General features: G+C 39.2%; 2 protein-coding genes across 5 annotated transcripts; both read right to left on the bottom strand.

The window, feature by feature from the left end:
* Positions 1-287: 287 nt before the first annotated feature.
* best4 (bestrophin 4) lies at positions 288-8,862 on the bottom strand. Of its 2 annotated transcripts, none has more exons than XM_054742723.2 (10): positions 8,799-8,862; positions 8,490-8,619; positions 8,317-8,417; positions 8,014-8,247; positions 7,638-7,792; positions 7,483-7,560; positions 7,228-7,380; positions 6,862-6,942; positions 6,632-6,786; positions 288-629 (listed from the first exon to the last, which is right to left on the bottom strand). In XM_054742723.2, exons 3-10 carry the CDS (start codon positions 8,408-8,410, stop codon positions 371-373), a joined length of 1,209 nt encoding a protein of 402 aa, XP_054598698.1. In that variant the 5' UTR covers positions 8,411-8,417; positions 8,490-8,619; positions 8,799-8,862; the 3' UTR covers positions 288-370. The 2 variants fall into 2 exon arrangements, with proteins under 2 accessions (XP_054598698.1, XP_054598695.1); XM_054742720.2 differs by having other exon boundaries at positions 8,490-8,658; positions 8,799-8,858.
* A 3,392-nt stretch (positions 8,863-12,254) lies between these two features.
* Positions 12,255-16,837, bottom strand: si:ch211-106k21.5 (peroxidasin). Of its 3 annotated transcripts, none has more exons than XM_070541577.1 (3): positions 16,736-16,830; positions 16,459-16,587; positions 12,255-14,778 (listed from the first exon to the last, which is right to left on the bottom strand). In XM_070541577.1, the coding sequence occupies exon 3, from the start codon at positions 14,774-14,776 to the stop codon at positions 13,550-13,552; it is 1,227 nt and encodes a 408-aa protein (XP_070397678.1). In that variant the 5' UTR covers positions 14,777-14,778; positions 16,459-16,587; positions 16,736-16,830; the 3' UTR covers positions 12,255-13,549. The 3 variants fall into 3 exon arrangements, with proteins under 3 accessions (XP_070397678.1, XP_015811647.1, XP_015811648.1); XM_015956161.2 differs by having other exon boundaries at positions 16,459-16,507; XM_015956162.2 differs by lacking the exon at positions 16,459-16,587 and having other exon boundaries at positions 16,736-16,837.
* Positions 16,838-17,940: the final 1,103 nt, after the last annotated feature.

The following is a 17,940-nucleotide window of genomic DNA, read 5'->3' as shown; positions in this document are numbered from 1 at the left end:
AATTGTTGAAATTCCACAATTTCTTTCATCCAAGAGCCCATGAACAGTCAATTTAAGTCCCTTTATAAATGTATGATTCACTGCTCTATTTTTATATATACTATACATATTTGGGTATCTGTCTTTAAAATATAAATGTTGCTTTTAACTTGTTTTAAGCAGCTCACCTTTTAATTTGTGGTGAACACATTTTTTAGCATTTCAACCAAATTATGTTATGGTATATGATTTATTTACTGTTTAGTTGTTGTAAAAGTTCCAACAAGTTAAGACTTTGATAAAGAGAAGCATTTTTAAAAGTTTTATTTACATTTGTTAAGTTTTCTTTGCAGAAAAACATGATGACTATTCTTATTTCTCAGTATATGTTTTACAGTGCAGCTGAAACCACTGTCTGCACTTGTTCCTTGTGATTGGTGGCATCTTTGTCAGCTACATTGGCCTCATCATCTTCATCTGGGAGAGTCATGATGTCTATCAGCTGAGGAAGGCTCCCTCTGTGAAGGATCCCTTTACTCTTCTGCAGGAGACCATCAAAGCCATCAGCAATGGAGCTCTGAAGTGGTAAATACTGCTTGTTTACAGACACATCTGTCGGCTGGTGAATCTCAAGATCTTCAGCACTCATCCTGAAAATACAAAAGATAATGCGGCTCAAACATGGCTGTGGTGTCTATATTATGAAAAAAGATAAAATAACACATTCAAAACATTTCATGACTTTAAAGGGTTAAAATAAATTTAATAGAGTTTTTTGATCAAGAATAATAACATCTGTGACTAGCACTGAATCAGATCTTTTGAAAATCAAATGTTGCTTAATTTGAAAATATAATTTTCTATCTAATCAGAATTGATCTTTGATGTATTCATCTGTCTTAGACTGTTTTTTCTAATGCTGCACTTTCTGCACTGTAACTGCTCAGTCTTTTAACTTTTTATTTTTTTAATCTAATTTTATTTATGTATTTTAAATATGATTTTCAAATTTAGCAACTAATCCGTGCTGCGACTGTTCACTTATTCAGAGGCATGAATAATCCTGTAGGACGATAAGGGAAGCTTGGGCCTTGAGGAGAGAACATCATTGTTGACAATACGTTATCATGTTTTCAGAGCTGCAAAGAGGCTCTGAGCTCCAGCTGATGGGATGAAGGCAGGCAGATTAAAGGGAACACGTGCAGTCTCGAGTCTCCATTTTGACCAGATATTGAAGGGTCAAATTGTACTTAAAAACTGACCATTGCTGGACATTACATATGCAATGTGCTTTAAAGCTGCGTCGTCTATGATTAACGGAGTATCCTCACACCATCATTAGGATTCAGTAACTCATAAAAAAGGTGTTTTAAAGATTGATAGTATTTGTTTTCTTTTAATAATTAAGATGATCAATTCAATTATGAAATAAAATATTTAGTGTAAGAGATGGAGCAAGCTTCTAAAAGTAGAAAGCAAGGGAGGTTGTCCTGGATCATCCCTTTAGTTATGCAACATGTCTAGACTGCTGAACAGCATAGACTCACTCTTTCTTTACAACATTTATTTTTCATGTTGCAGTTGTGTTGACATTAACTGTGTTTTCTCCGTTTGACTTCCATAGAAATTAGAATAGCAAATAATGACTGGCCCAACCCTACTTCCCTGTTCTGTCAGACCTCTTTTGGCCGAGGCAGAAGGCCATCTGTTCTGAGCCTGTTTCTGCTATTATCGGCTGTGTGTCTGAGGGGAATGACCAGGAGTACAGGTCAGTCATGGACTTTGTGGACTGGTGTGTGCGTAACCACCTTTGCTTGAACACCAGTAAAACAAAGGAAATGGTGATTGACTTCCAGAGAAACACTCTTCCTTACTCACCAGTAAACATCCAGGGAGCAGATATTGTGGTGATGGATACCTTTAAGTACCTGGGTGTTCACCTCAACAAAAAACTGAACTGGTCCCACAACATAGATGCTCTGTATAAGAAGGGCCACAGCCGCCTCCACCTCCTCAGGAGGCTGAGGTCCTTCGGAGTTCATTCCCATCTGCTGAACTATTTTTTACTATTCTGTTGTTAGCTCTGTTATTCACTCTGCTGTGGTCTGTTGGGGTGCAGGCAGCTCTGACCAAGATAGGAAGAGACTGAACAAGCTAGTTAAGAAAGCCATCTCAGTACCGAGATGCCCACTGGATTCTGTGGAAAGGAGAATGTCAGCGAATCTGACCTCCATCTTGGATGACCCCTTCCACCCACCGTGGAGGCCATGGACATCCACAATGTAAAACTTAACATTATTGTGGGTCATTCTTTCCCACCGCAGTAAGAGTGTATAACTAACAGTTACTAGCATTATCCTGTTACACGCTATCATCAGTGCAATAATCAGTATGTATGCAATATTAGAGCCATGCCTGGATGTTCATTTGAATGTCACAGTCCTTTATGTGGATTCTGTTTTTGGAAAGGGTGTGTGCTGGTCTAATGAGTCAATTTCCTCATGGGATTAATAAAGTCTGCTCTATTCTAAATTCTCCTCAGATAACTCTTGTCAAATTGTAGGATGTGACATTTTTGTTTGTTTTGTTTTAAAATCCATTAGCTGGGATGTTCCAACATCATGATCTAAAAATAAAGATGCAAAACAAGAAAAGAAAAACAATCTAACAGAATCACATTCATGCCTGAAATATGCAGAGAATGCATTCATTGGGTCCGACGATAAAGTCAGTTTTAGGCCCTGTTTTGTTCAACATCTATATGAATGACATTGTTTCATCTGTGACTGACTGTGGTGTTCATGTGTATGGTGATTACATCGTTTTGTACTGTAGCAATGCCAGCGTTCATGAAGCTGTCGAATCACTTCAGCACTGCTTTGATAGATTGCAAGACTTATTGAATTACCACAAAATGGTTTTCAATGTGGATAAAACCAAATTAATGATCTTTCCAGCCTCAACCCTCAACGAATCGAACTTGCACATCACTACTACTGCTGAGATTTTTATTGAAAAAGTCTCTGAGTACAAGTATCTAGGACTGTGGCTTGATGAGGAACTGACTTTTACACATCATATTACAGAAAAGACAAAGGGTTTGCAGCAAAAAATAGAACATTACTGTCGGGAAAAAAGTAGGTGTTCTCATCACAAGAAAAAATATCTGATTAAAGTTAATTTTTTGCGAAAACTAGATTGTGGGGACTTTTTATACATGCACGCCTCACCTGAAAACCTTACATTAGGGAGATGCTGCAATAAGGAAAGAATACCAAAGACTGTTGTCTTAGAGACGCCTAATGTTGGTACTAAACTCAGAAAAACCAAGTTTAGCTACTTTGCTCCTGCAACCTGGATTAAAGAGTCACAAAAGCAAAAACTTCCATTAAATTTTCCATATAAAAATTCTAATCAACTATTGAGTCTCGGATTTTTCGCCAAAGGAGGAACTGAAACTGAAACAAAACTGAAAAGAAAAGGTGAGACAGGATAGGAAAGGCAGAATTAATCAAAACAGCAGCATGAAAAGAAGGTATAATCAGCAGATCATACATACAAACAAACAAAAGTTAGCCTGAACAGATGACTTTTCAGCTGATCAGCTCAAGTCATAGCTGTAAACTTATTGTATGCATGAGATAATCAGAGGAGCAGATTGTTTAAAAATGCATCAGCGCATCAGCATTATTTTGTAATTTGGTTTCATTTTGAGAATCAGACGATAACAGGGATGTAAAACTATCAAACTTTTTTACTCAAATAATTTAGATGCATCAGTTTGTTATGAGATAGAAAGGGGTAGAAGCTACCAATTTGTTAGCAAAATGAATGGCTAATTCCTGTATTTATAGAGACTCAACCCACTTTGGGTGACATCACCTGCAGGTAGGATTCTTACTGTATAAGACACTGAATGAATATTGTAACATCCATAAATGGTCAGTTTCCACCTACATATGCCACTGGTCATCTACAGACCTAATTCCATCCTCTAAGGTGGGTTTTACATTCTGTCTTCCAACAAGCCCAGAAGATTCTGCAAGCCTTGTTGACATTTCAGGGGGAACAAGATGTCAGCCTATGTTCCCAAACAAAGCCTTCTTTTGATTAGACCACAGGATTGCACACTCTCATGAAAGAGGAACTTTTAAAACTCATAAGTTAAATAATCATTAAATAATAATATGGTTGAATGAACAATAATGGTTGAAGAATAACAACAATGTTTTGATTAATCTGTGCTTAAATTACTGTGGTTGAAATGAATATTATTATGTTATGATCAGTAATTTTAGATTTAACAAGTGAATCACTATCTTCTGACAGCTCACACACGCAGACACGTGACTGTTGCACGCTACAGCTGACCGCAAATGGTTCCTTCAGAACAAAGCTGAACCAACTTCAACTCCTATTATTCCTAAGACGCAATTAACAACTGTCGTGACCTGAAGACATCTCTAGTCAGCACTGCGGTTTCTTCTACGGACTTCGGTACCTCTGGGGTCCCCGGACCTCAACACATTCCGGATCTACCACAGGGGTCTTTGAGGGTACGTAGACTTGGCAGATTGCGTCTAATGTGTTTTTGAGAAGAACCAACTTTGTTAGTTTAATGCAGACCAAATTCACTCCCACTCAGAACTCAGTTTCTTCAGATACAAGGGTTCTGATAACATCACATTCACACATCATCACACCTCACAGTCCATCCACTTAGGTCCATCCATCACATAAAGTGTCCGAGTTGTCATGTTTTAATTGTTTAGAAAATAAAATCTTACTTTTTATAAACTTGACTCTCTTCTTGAATTAATACAAAGTGTCTGACAATCCCTGAATAAACAAAGAATTCTAAATCTTCTGGTTAAACATTCAAAGACCAATCAGACTGGATTTCCACATTTATATGGAAATTCACATCATATTGGTCAAAGTGTAGGGTAGTTTATCAAGCTTTAAAAGCACCCAAATACATACGTATATCTACACCCTCTACAATATCATATGACCGTTTATTTATTATTACAAAAAACTTTTTATTATATATTCTTTTTTTTTGTCTTTATAAAAATGTAAATTGTTTAAAAATGTGTGGAGAAATAAGTCCAAGTTTGCATCTTTAGACTCAGAGTGAAGAAGGGATTTTGATTTCTACCTTCTTATTGTTTTGTTTTCAATGTTTTAATATAACTTTTTTTTCTGTTTCAAATTCGCCAACACTTTTCATTTGTATTTACTGGTCTGGGCCGTATTGTAAATTAAATGTTTTTTGTTTTCCTATTTTATTTTTCAGTCAATTTATGTACATATAGACAACCAACTTCAAAATTTCATGAGAAATAAATAAATTAAAGTCAACGACTGAAAGGCTTTGGCAGAAGTGAAAACACTTAGCCATGGCCAAAACCTAAATTACAACATAATGCGACTTGCCTTCAACAAGGAAGAAGAGCTAGTAAAAGAAAGCAAAGACAATGCAAGGCTGCTTCATTTATAGAGCACATTTCAAACACAGAGGCAATTCAAGCTAAAGTACACAAAATAGGTTCCGTACAGTTTTGGTCAAGGGCTACATAATTATTTATTATATTAGCTTTGAACTTCTTTTTAAATTCTATTAAGGATATAGAATCTTTTGTTGTCTTATCTAAACTATTTCATATATTTATTCCTTTAATCAAAACACATTTACCTTTTGGGTTTGTTCGAAATTTACTTTTCTGGTAACTATGTGTTCCTCTCAAGTTATAAATAGTGTCTCTGAGTTTAAATCTGTCCTGAATACGTCCAGGGAGTTTATGGTTGTGGAGCTTATACATAATAATAGCTGTGCTAAATTCTATCAAGTCATGTAATTTCAACATTTTTGATTTAATAAATAAAGGATTTGTTGATGCACAATATTCTGCATAATTTACAATTCTGCAAAAAATTTTTGCAGATTGACAATAGATTGGATTATGCTTTTATAATTATTTCCCCAGAAATCCACACCATAGGTTAGGTATGGCAGGACGAGTGCATGATATAATAAGTAGAGTGATTTTTGATTGACAATTTCCTTGATTCTACACAGCATACCAGCATTCCCAAAGATGATCTATTTTGTTTTATTCACATTCATTAATAACTTATTATAATCAAACCATTGCTTTAATAATCTCAATTCTTTTTCAACTGTTTGCAGTAGCTGCTTAATATTTAGTCCAGAACCATAAAGGCTAATATCATCTGCAAAAAGAATACACTGCATGTTTTTCATGACTTGACGAATGTCAATAATGTAAATAAGAAATAATTTGGACCAAGAACAGAGCCCTGTGGGACTCCATCTGTTATAATATGTGTTTCTGAGCATGAAGTATTAATTTCTATGTTCCTGTTTAAGGACTTAGATTTAATGTTTATTATTTATGCTGATTCTCTTTTGTGCTCAGCTTCTTGTCTTTTTTTTTGTTTTAATTTAACAGAATGTTTGAGTTGATAAAATGAAGTTAAAGATCTGTAAATAATACATTAATTTAATGTTCATAAATAAATTTGATGTCACTGACTTTGTTGATAACATTTTTCTCCTTTCTCCTATTCATCTGTAAACTAATGAAGCAAATTAAATACATTTTCAGGTGTGTTATCAGTTGTTTACCTCATGTCGAAGGTGGATCCTTTGAAAACTGGTCTGAGAGTCTCTGCTGCTGTTGACTGAGTGTAAGGGACAGAGAAGTGTCTCTGGGACCAGTGTTTGTCCTTCACAATTGGAGCCAGGTTCTGGTACATGTCATCCACCGCCAGCATGGACACCTGAAGCAGACAGGAACCTAATTCAAATCTAAATTCAAGTCCTGATAATAGTTAAAAACAAACTGAAGCTTCAACCTGAATGTTTCTGTCAATCAGCTGATTGGTTTCAAAGTCGTCATCGTCTTCACCAAATGGGTTAATTATCAGCTCTCCCACCTTCAACACAGAGACATCATCTGTTCCACTGAAACAGCTCAGCACACGGGTCCAGGCCCTCCAAAAGTGTGTGGTTGTGATTCAATTACATGTTTTCATTCTAACTATTGATTCTGACTTTATAAAACTTTCATGATGTTAATCTGGAAACAGCTGATTTCTAAAATAGTTTAAATTTCAGACGTGTGGAGAAGATGGAGTGTACAGCAGTGAGGTTGTGTCGGGGTCACTTTCAGACGTGTGGAGAAGATGGAGTGTACAGCAGTGAGGTTGTGTCGGGGTCACCTTCAGCCAGCCGGTGTAGAAGAAGAACTGCATCAGGGTGAAAACTGGCACGTACATGTCCAGTTTGTGACCGCTGTACCCTTTCTCAGGGTTCAGAAATTGTCGGCCAATCACACAGAAGGCAAAAAACGAGTAAACCGCAATGGTTACCACCTGTGTTGGAATACAATCACATTAATCTTTAGTGAGAAACTAAACCAGAAAGAGATTTAATTAATGATGAAGGTTTTAAGGTTTCGTCGCTGTTTTTCTGACCTGAGTGTAGACCAGAGGGATACTGATCCAGTCGTAGTGGAACAGCAGGCTGCACTTTGCTCTGTAGTTATTCAGCTCCTGCAGAAACACGCTGGGGTTTTATTTCCAAGCAACAATAAACAACTCCAGGTTTGGTAGTGTTTCAAAGATCTCACGTCCATCAGCAGCCTCAGAGAGATGTCGTCCCTCACCCGCCCCTCCTCTCTGGCTCTGGACGCCAGGTTGGAGAACCACGTCAGAGGCATCCAGTACTTGTTGAAATCCGAGTGCAGAGACTCAAACTTCTTCAGCTCCTGTGTTGTCATGAATCCTGCACAGAGAACACACACATGTTCTATCAGCTGTTATAAACCTGGACCACTTTTTAAGGCAATCAGGAGATCATTTAGGTGATATTTGGAGAAATGCAAATCAGAAGGCGTCTCTCCTTGTCCGCAGCTATGGGACATACAGATGTTTTTATTTTTTGTTTTTCCTGATAACTAAATCCACTGTAGTCCCTACAGTCTGATCAGAAATGTTTACACCCACCAGCCTCCACGATGTGCTCCAGAGTTGGGAACCGCTTGAGAACTCTGGTGCTGATGGAGCGCAGAATCAGGACCGAAGATAAGTTGGCGTATCTCATGAGGGTTCGTCTCAGTAGGCGTCCCCTCTCGTCTGCGCCGTGGACGTTTCCTGACACCACCATCATCAGGTTGTCAGGCAGAGGGAAGCTGGTGTACTGACCCCACCAGCGGTTAAAGGCCAGAGTCACGTAGAAACCTGGAATAACAGCAAATAAGTTAGACAGGTTCTGCCTCAGGCTGGATCAGACCGGACCTTCAGTCTCACCCAGAACAAACAGGACAGGGATGAAGTTGGTGTTGGTGAACTGATCACAGTAAAGGGCGATGCGCTCGAACAGGTCCTGCTGCTTGGGAGTCATGAGGAACCTGGAGAAAGAAAAAGATCCCTCAGATTGTGCAGCACATAGATGTGAGGAGACATGAAACCAGAGACTTTACCTGTAAAAGATGCTGAAGAAGAGATAAACAAAAGAAAACACCAGGAACTCTTTATACAGCAGCCGGTAGATGCTCCCCTTCCACCTGAACAGGAGCCTGGAGAAGCCACAAAACCTGGCACTGGCCACCTCTAGAGAGTAGGAAACAGTCATGATTCTGCTCGGAAGTCCTGCAAGATTTAGGCAAAATCAGTCTCTTATGCAGAACATTAAAGCTGCAAGGGTTGTTTACTCCTGAAAAGAACCGTTCTTCCTCTGAATCTCAATTTAACTGCTGAGCTGCCATAAATTAAACTCTTGAATTTATTACCTGGGAACCTGCAGCCAGAAGCAAACACACCTGCGATCAAGCTAGATTCACCAGAAAAGTCTGAGCTTGTAATCAGCAGCAGGTTAATTTAACACAACTATGAAGCTTTTGGGTGGAGCTTAAGATAAACAAATCTTTCTTGTAGGCAAGAAGGTTAAAAATGACATGAATATTTCTAAATAATAAAGAGCTCATAAACATTAAAGTTTATTTTTGCTCCAGACTGTGAAACTAAAAAGCTGTAAAAGAGGTGATAAATGATTTCCAGAACACTGTAAAAATTAGTCATAAAGTAAATAATTTAAGTAATTGCAAAAGATTCGTTGTTCAGGACCATCGACATTAATATAGTTCAGGACTGATGAACTCAAGAAAACCTTTTAGTAAAAATAATAACTAAAATCCCCAAATATCTTCTAAAATATACATATATTTAAAATATTTAATAACGTCTTATTTAATTTTTTATTAATAATTTTCCTATTGTAGACGTTTATTTTTTATTTTAAATACACTAAAATGAGATAATTTGATTATTTCTAGAAGATAATGCTTCCTAATGTGGACATATTCGATAAATGTTTTTTATTAGGCCTATAGGTACTTTTTTAAATTTAAAAAGATACTATTTATTTAAACACGCAAAAGAAAGGTGAACTTTGACCTTTTATCTGAGCAAACCAAACACTCAGCATGAAATCAAATAAAACCCACAGAAACTGACTGGTTTGTGTTGTTTTTTTAAAGGCAGTGACTCTGATGAGGACCCGTCAGTATTGCACTAGTCAGACGGGTTTCACCCCTTCTTTTTTTTTTTTTTTTGCTTTTGTCATGAACTTCTGTGTTTGACCCACTTGTTTATTTTTCACATCGTAAAGGCAGCCCACTGTAAATCTGACTTTTTTGAATTTTCTGGCTGTATTTTATCTTCTGACGTAGTTCTCTCTGGATGTTTAATGGCTCCGTGTGGACTTCCCTGTTCTCTGATGAATCTACAGAAGATTAATGACTCTTGAAGCAGCAGATTTATGCATTTGTCTCAGTAAATTACTCTGTGTAAATAAAGATTCAACGTTTATCCACTAGAGGACGCTGTTGCATGGCTGCGGCCTGACCTTCAACCCTGTTTGTATCTGAAAAACAAAGATGTCTTGATGCTCTTTTATTTACAGAAAACGTTGACAAGTACATCCACATATTTAATATTTAAATTGTTAAACATTTTATATACATGAGTAGAAATCAGTGGTCACTTGTGGGAATTTTCCTGATAAACGTGGTTTTTCATGCTTTGGTCTTCCTCCCTGGTGTCAGACCAGACAAAGGTCCATCTGTGATCCTGATCAAACACATTTACTGTTCATAGATACTCCAACGAGCCAAGACTTCTGAGATCGAGCACTGGGTTTCACATGCAGTAATTACAACTTCCCCCGATGAATGAAGTCAGAGCCCAAAGAAAAGTGGAATTCCAGGTGGAAAGGTCTGGGATGAAAAGTTCTGGTTCTGAGAGAAGGTTCAGCTTTTATTGACCAGGTTATTTGGCTTTTCAAAGAATTACTTAGAAATGATTTGATGTTGTGCAAATATTTTAAAATGTTTAAAAGAATAAGGATTGTGCATCCTATAAAACAAAACAAAGCTTTCTAAATTATGCATCATATCAAATTTACATCTAAATGTTTCTGTTAAACTTTTCTGTGCCTGAAAAAAAGAGAATTTTCACATAAATACAAACAAAATTATGAAATCAATGTTTAAAAGTTTAAAGTTAACCACTTAGACACACAGGTTAACACTTAATGGTAAAAGTGAAAAGATATATTTCAGTTTAAAATTTGAATATATAATTAAAATAAACAAACAAAAAATAAAAACGTTTTGAAAATCTGTCTTTCACATCAATCATCTAAAATGAGTTTCTGGCCTTGAAGCCCAAAGCCTCGGTTACATTTTGTGCTTAATTTTAGAAGAAAACAACAAAGTTTTACAAGATTCATGTTTAAAAGCAGTGATTCAGAGACAAATTCACTAAAATACTTTTTCTTAAGAATTTAAACTTCTGTTTTCTAGACCTGCAGCAGAAAGAGGGTTAAACTGTTCAAAAATGACAAAATAGACAAGAGTGGAAAATCAGTAACAGGTTCTTTTCATTATTATCATTACTATTGGAATCTTAATTAAGCCTGAAAACATTACCTCCCTAAAAATAATCAAAATCAAAGAGGTCACGACCTCCTGCAGGACCTCCTACATATGCACAAGGTACATTTTCTTATTCATCTGACAAACTTTAAAACCAAGTTGTCCAAATATTTCAAGATGAGGACCAAAATCATCAAGCTAAAAGTCTTTGCACGCCACACAAATTAGATTTTTGCATTAGAAATAATGCATGAATTATTCTATTGTGGTTTATCTATTTGTACTACTCAAAATGGGCCTCATTCTGAACATATATATGTTTTGAAAAGAGTGTTTATAGGCAGCCTGCTGGGAGATAAAATTTCACTTTTTCATCATTTTTGGAATGCACAAAATCATTCTGAGGGCCACAAATGGTCCCCGAGCCACACCTTGAACATGCCTGCTATAAAGGAAAATATGTGTCAACCCATCTGGAAATTACGCCTTTGTCTGTTCAATTCCAGGAAGCTCCACACCCTGGCTTCACCCTCCGTCTCTCTCTCGGAGACTAATTAGATGTATGAAGTGTGAGACACTTTTCCACATTCGGCCCTGTCGCAGTGACCTCCACGTTCCACCTTTTGTGTTGTGATTCTGCTCATCGTGTTCCTGAAGCAGCACTTTTACAGATTTTTATCTCCAGCCAGCATTTGCCGACAGCCAGCTCGGGCATTTTCCGCTCACTATTTAGCACCCACGTTTCTGGTTGTGCAGCTTTAAGCGTAAACCTATTGTGTGACATAAGGAAAACATAAAAACAATGAAACTGGAGTAAATGTAACCAGAGAGTTGGAGAAGAAAACAAAAGCAAACTCAAAAGATTCTTTAAATTAGAACAAAGAAGTGAATTCTGACCTGTCTGGATTTGACAACAATATGTGCCAGAAACAGAATCCATGCATTTGTGTCTTTAAAATGTCTTTTTTTATCCCTCTGTTCAAGGCCTCACTGCGTTCCTGCAGGTCCCTCAGGAAAAGGGCCGGATTGAATCACTTCCTCTTTCATTGTAACCCCCCCCCCCCCCCCGAGCACTGACTACAGTCACCTGTTTGTTTCACATTGTCACATAACACCCTCCTTTATTGCACTTAAGTTTTACATTTACATTGTGAAGCTTCTGATGAAGCTTTTATTGTAAAGGTGCAGAAGGAGAGATTTGGAGTTATTCCTGCTTCTATTTTGAAAAAACAGACAGAAACTACATTTAATTAATTTAACGATTGGGAATCTGGGATGCTTCTGCAGCAAACAATAAGTTCTGTTAGACTGTTGTTTTACTTATTTTATTTGTGCAAATGCTGTAGAAACAATGTGTGCATGATTATCTACAAACAGAATCAGTCGTGGTCGTGAATACAAATGACAAAACTTCATAATGATCCTCATTTTTGTTTTAAATTGATAGACTCTGCAGCAATCTGATTTCCTGTTGGCAATAAATAAAGTTTGTTTAATGAAATTCAGCATAAATTTTGCATAAGGCATGTCAGAGTTAGTTTGGCCCTTCCAAAACTAAGATTATTCAATATTTTAAACAATGACGTCACTGAGGAATGGAGGTGTTATTTTGAAGAAGAAGAGGAAGAAAAGATATTTTCTATAGCGCCTCTCAGGATAAAAATCAGATCTTGGAGGTTAAACAGACTCCATCAAGTCTAAAGGTTATAAGAGGCTTTGACTTCCTGTATAAAACACACAAAAAGAAAACTAGCTTGAGAACCCTTCAGTTATTTAGTGTTTTAAATATAACATTGTGTATCTAAACATCTGTATCGTTTAGAGCGTTTAAATGTCAAACTTCCCTCGCTGTTTGCCTTTGTAAGGCAGAAATATGACTGAGCCGGGACTTGTGCCAACAACTCTGCTTTTATCTCACCGGCTCGCTGAAGTCCCCGCTGTCCGTGTCGGCGGGACTCTCCGATACGTTAGGTTATACGTCCAGAACTCATCAGGAAACGCATTTTGTTTCTGTGCAGATTAAACTTTAGAGCCGTTAGCAAGAGTCTTTGGATTTTAAAAAATTAATTACATTATTTTACAGCCATTTAATTTGGTTGTGATGTCCATTTTTAAGCAGGATTACACAGTAAAGTACTTATTAACATAATAACTTCCCCAACTGTAAACCTTTGGTGATTTAGAGCACCTGGAAGGTTTTTTTTTTTTTTACTGAACCCACACCTGATTCTGCTCTCATTTAGAAGACTCGGACTGCAGGACTTTTGATTTCCAGGATTCCAGAACAGCTGAGGGTCTGCTCGAGGCATTCCCACTCCTGTGAAAGACAAAGTTTACATAATTGGAGCATTAAAATAAACTCCAGCGGCTGGAAGTCCTAACAGACAGCAGCTTGTGAAACAGCAGTAGCAAAGGCACTTCAAACTCACACAGGAAAGATAAAATATTGATAATAGCTTGGAGGTCAAAATGTATTTTTTCATAGTTTTGCATTAACGTTTTAAAGAGTAACCCTGTGTGTTTGTGAACTTGTAAGCTTTCCCATAATGCACCACATGACTCAAGTTCTGCAGTAAAAAAAAAGTCTCCAAAAGGGTCTTTAAAGGTCAGAGGTTAATGCTCTCGTATTCTCCGTGGTCCGAGTCCTCCAGTTCGATACCCGGAACCAGGCTGTAGTACTCGGTGGACTGGGTCAGATAAGCTTTCTCTCTATCAGCCGAGTCTTTCATCACTTCTGTCACGCTGACTGAGTCCATTTCTGTCTTACCCGCCCCCTCAGGCTCCTGGGACACCTGCTTGTCCTCTGTGGAGCTGGAGCGCCACGAGGAGGCTTGTGGAAGAGACTCCACCGAGCCCATCTTGATCTCCACCTCCTCGTAGATGTCCCTGGTGCTGCCCAGGAGCTCTGAGGCCGGGCGGAGCAGCAGCTGGTTCTTCAGGATCCCCTCTTTCCTAGCATCTCCTGCTTTGACCTGCTCAGCAGCGGGAGGCTGAGGCTTGCTGGGATGTTTGTGGCCAGGGTAGCTGGAGCTGGGAGCCCTCTTTTTGGAAGTGCTGAATGTAGGAGTTTCCTTCTTCTTCCTCTTCCTGCCACAGCACCAACAGAGCAGCAAGGCAGAGAGGATGAGGAGGGGGAGCACGATGAAGAGCGCCGTGAGGCCAGCTGGGCGACACACGTCAGTAAGGCTCACTGACCACACGGACCTGCCGGTGAGGTGGCGAGGAGAGGAGCAGGTCAGGTTCCTCACCACATTCTGGAGTTTTTGGGTCCTGTTAACCTGCCTGCCCGCCTCCAGACCTTCCAGTAACAAACAGGAGCATTCCCACTGGTTCCCATCCAGCTCTAGTCTCTGTAGACTGGGTAGCAGCAGTAAACTGCCAGGTAAGGAGCGTAGCTGGTTCCCCTGTAGATTCAAGCTCTGGAGGCTGGAGGAGTCCTGGAGGAATCCACCAGGAAGCTCCTGGAGAAGGTTCTCACTCAGATTCACCTCAGTCAGATTGGGCTGAGCAGCAAGAAACTGGTCCGGTAACCGTCTCAGTCTGTTCCGCTCCAGGTAAACCTTCTGCAGGGCAGACACCTGTTTGTTGTTACCTTGAATAAAGCTGATGTTACAGCTGGACAGATCCAGCATCTCTAAATTCGTCTCATTTGTAAACACGGACCAGAGCAGGAGCCCAAAAGCAGAGCGGGAGTAGTTCAAGCAGCAGACATCAGCAGGAACCTCCAAGGGGAACTGGGACAGCGTGGTGGCCGGTGAACAGACACATCCACAAACTGGTCCGGTCTTTAACTGCAAGGTGAGACCCAGCAGCAGAGTCCAGTGGAAAAACATCTCTGAAACAGAGAAGAGCAAAATTTTATCAGCATGCCTCCCTACAGTGATGCTCTCCTCCTGGTCCCTCCTTCAGAGCTGGATTTAAGCTAACAGAGATGTGCTAATAAACCCAGCAGCTCCTCTGAGGACTCCTGGTTGCTGTGAGGATTGTAAAAGTTGTCATGGCGACAGGGATCACAGGGGAGCAGTTCGGGGTTCGGCTGTAGGAGAGGAAACAGATGCTGCTGTGAGTTTCTCATGAAGTTTGCTGCTCAATGGCGGCGTTAAACAAATCCGGAGCCTCTCGGGGAAACAGAAAAACATCGTTACATTTTAAATTCAAGTAAACATCAGGCTTTGATGCCATTTTTGGATGATTAGTTGAAGAATTTCACAATTTTTAAAGGTCAACTGTGTTGTTAGACAAAAATGTATTAAGACTCAGTCCAGCTGAAAGGCTTTTATCACAATCTGACATTTACAGAGGCGTGTTCATTTTTATGCACGAAGTTCAGATATATCTCCTAGTTTTTACGTTACGAGGCTCTTCAACAAAGACAGGAAGTGAGTGTTGGTGGAGAAAACTGAGCATCAAGTAGAACAAATGTACAGATTTTTCTGTCTGAACAGATCTGGATTGATTTTTTGCTGTAATCTCCTGTTGGTCCAGCTACCGCTGACAGGACTAACATGTGATTTTAGCTGATTGTGAAGTTGGTGAGGTCAACATCCCTCTGCTTAGAGCTCACTTTCATTAAGTTTAAACAAATACGCAAAATTAAAGATGGCTTCAAATGTTTTCCTGAGTACTCTAGCATTATAAATGTTATTTATTTGTTAATTAAAATTCCCTTATCTGAAATTAACTTCAGATAAAGAGCAACAGACTCAGATTGTTTTCTTTTTTAATTATTCATAAATCTTTGAGCTTATTTAAAGGATTTTCAGCCTGCAGGTGTTTTATTTTTGATGACAGTGTGAGATGTACTCTCCAGTCTAGTGAGTTTGTTTTCACAGGTTTAGGACACACCCTCTCATTACACCGATGCTGTCATGGTTCCTGTTTGGGTCTGACTGGGATCTGGTTTTCACAATGAATCAGGGCTCAAATTACGCTCAAATCCATTAAAAACGTTTCCTGAACAATAATGGAACCAAAATGAAAATGCACACCCCTGCCACAAAATCTGATTTACCTGCTTTAAATTTAGAGCTCAGATTTTTATCGTCTCAATTCAGCCTCTGCCTTTGTCCACAGTCCTCCATATGCCCTTTAACTCTGCACATATTTGCATGCCGTTCAGTTGTGTGGAACCCTGATGACTATCAACAGACACATTCACAGCTCAATCGTTCGTAAGACGGGAACAGGATAAGTGTTTCAGCAGTTACATGTGAGGAGTAATTTGCCTAAATTTGGATGCTTTAGTTTTAAATGTTCACATGTGAGCAGCGTTTCCCAGTGCTGCTGAGTCAGGGCGTTCTACAGCCGAGAGAGGAGTCCATCTCTCATTTGTGAGTGATAACAGGAGTAAAGGTTGTATCTGACAGCCTTGCGTTGGGGGGTGCTGTATCAGGAAATCATTCAGCGTAAACACGAGACAGGGAGCTGATCTTTGGAGAACAGAAGACACTGCCTCAGAGTGATAACTCCACATCCAAAAGGGGAAATTTAAGCTGGCAAACACGGATGATCTCACCTGCTGAAAATGTGAGCTGATACTTCCTCTCTGGCAGCAAAGCCTCCACCTAAATAATAGTTTGATGCATCATTTTACTATGGTGGATCTGAAGGAGTACAAATCAAGGCTGCAGCTGACAAATCAAAGCTATAAAGTTTGAAGAACAGAAAGAGCAGATGAAGAGATTTGTCAAAATGCAAAAGTTTGATGATGACAGAAAAGATCTGACAATTTTAAAGACACAATAATCATGATTAAAATCCTGTTTTAGTGGAAATGAAACTTGTTTTCTCACCCACAGCTGCAGCATGTTGCTCTCTGGTGATGGAGGGTTCCAACATCACGTCTGTCTCCTCCGCATCAACTGAAGCTCCCCTGAAGCTCTCTTCCTCCTCCTCATGGGAGGGTCTGTCTTCTCTGAGTGGAACATGGAAATACAGCCTCCTGTGTGTGTGTTTGTGTGTGTGTGTGTTATCTGCTGGGGAGCATTGATCAAATTTATCCTCCAACAATGTTCATTTAAAGAGCCTTTGTGTCACCGTTTGACTTATTGCAGTTGACAGATTTTAATTGGACAGAGATACGGACAAAGCTTGCTCTGGTGGCAGCAGCTATTTGGTAACATGGCACCCCCTGGTGGCTGACAGGCACAGGAAAGGGAATAACAGAACATTGATGTAAAAGGAAATTTCAGTTATTTGTATGTACAGTCTATGGTTATTTGCAGCCTCTGTTTGGAGAAATAATAGATCTGAGTTTTTATCGTCTCTATATCACCACATATTAAAATCAAGACAAAGCATATCCGCCTCCTTCTTTTGCAGAAAAGTGATGCCAGGATGTCCCATTTGCAGGAGCTGCCATGTTGGATTTTTGGATCCAGAATCTGCCGGATGTGGTGCTGAACGCCCTGCATCAAACATCTAATAACAACAAATCTCAGTCATCTTCTTCAATTCAATTCAAATTCAAAGATACTTTATTAGTCCCAGAGGGAAATTAGAGTTTCAGTACACACAATTCTGAGATCAGACATACTGTACATACTGTACATACTGTACATACTGTACATACTGTACATACATACATACATACATACATACATACATACATACATACATACATACATACATACATACATGGACACATGACAAGAATTGGTGACTGTGGTCATTCGCAACCCGAGTCGCGCTACCTTAATAGAGATCAAAGGGGGAACAACAATTCTTTTCTAAACCACTTAGTCCTCAGCAGGGTCACGTGGAGCTCTTTAACTCCAACTGTCACCAGAAGAGAGGCGGGGCACAACTTGGACATGTCCAGTCCATCAAAGGCACACAACTCCAGTCACACTCACTCACATCAAGGGACAAGTCTCCAATGCATGTTTTTGCGCTGTGGGAGGAAACCAGAGTAGCCGGAGGGATCCCTAGCCGGAGAGATCCCTCGCATCCATGGGGACGACATGCTAACTCCACACTGATGGCTGCAGATGACGTT

The sequence above is a fragment of the Nothobranchius furzeri genome, chromosome 11 (assembly GCF_043380555.1).
Source record: "Nothobranchius furzeri strain GRZ-AD chromosome 11, NfurGRZ-RIMD1, whole genome shotgun sequence".
Lineage (NCBI taxonomy): Eukaryota > Metazoa > Chordata > Actinopteri > Cyprinodontiformes > Nothobranchiidae > Nothobranchius > Nothobranchius furzeri.
This window is presented reverse-complemented; position numbering and strand designations above follow the sequence as displayed.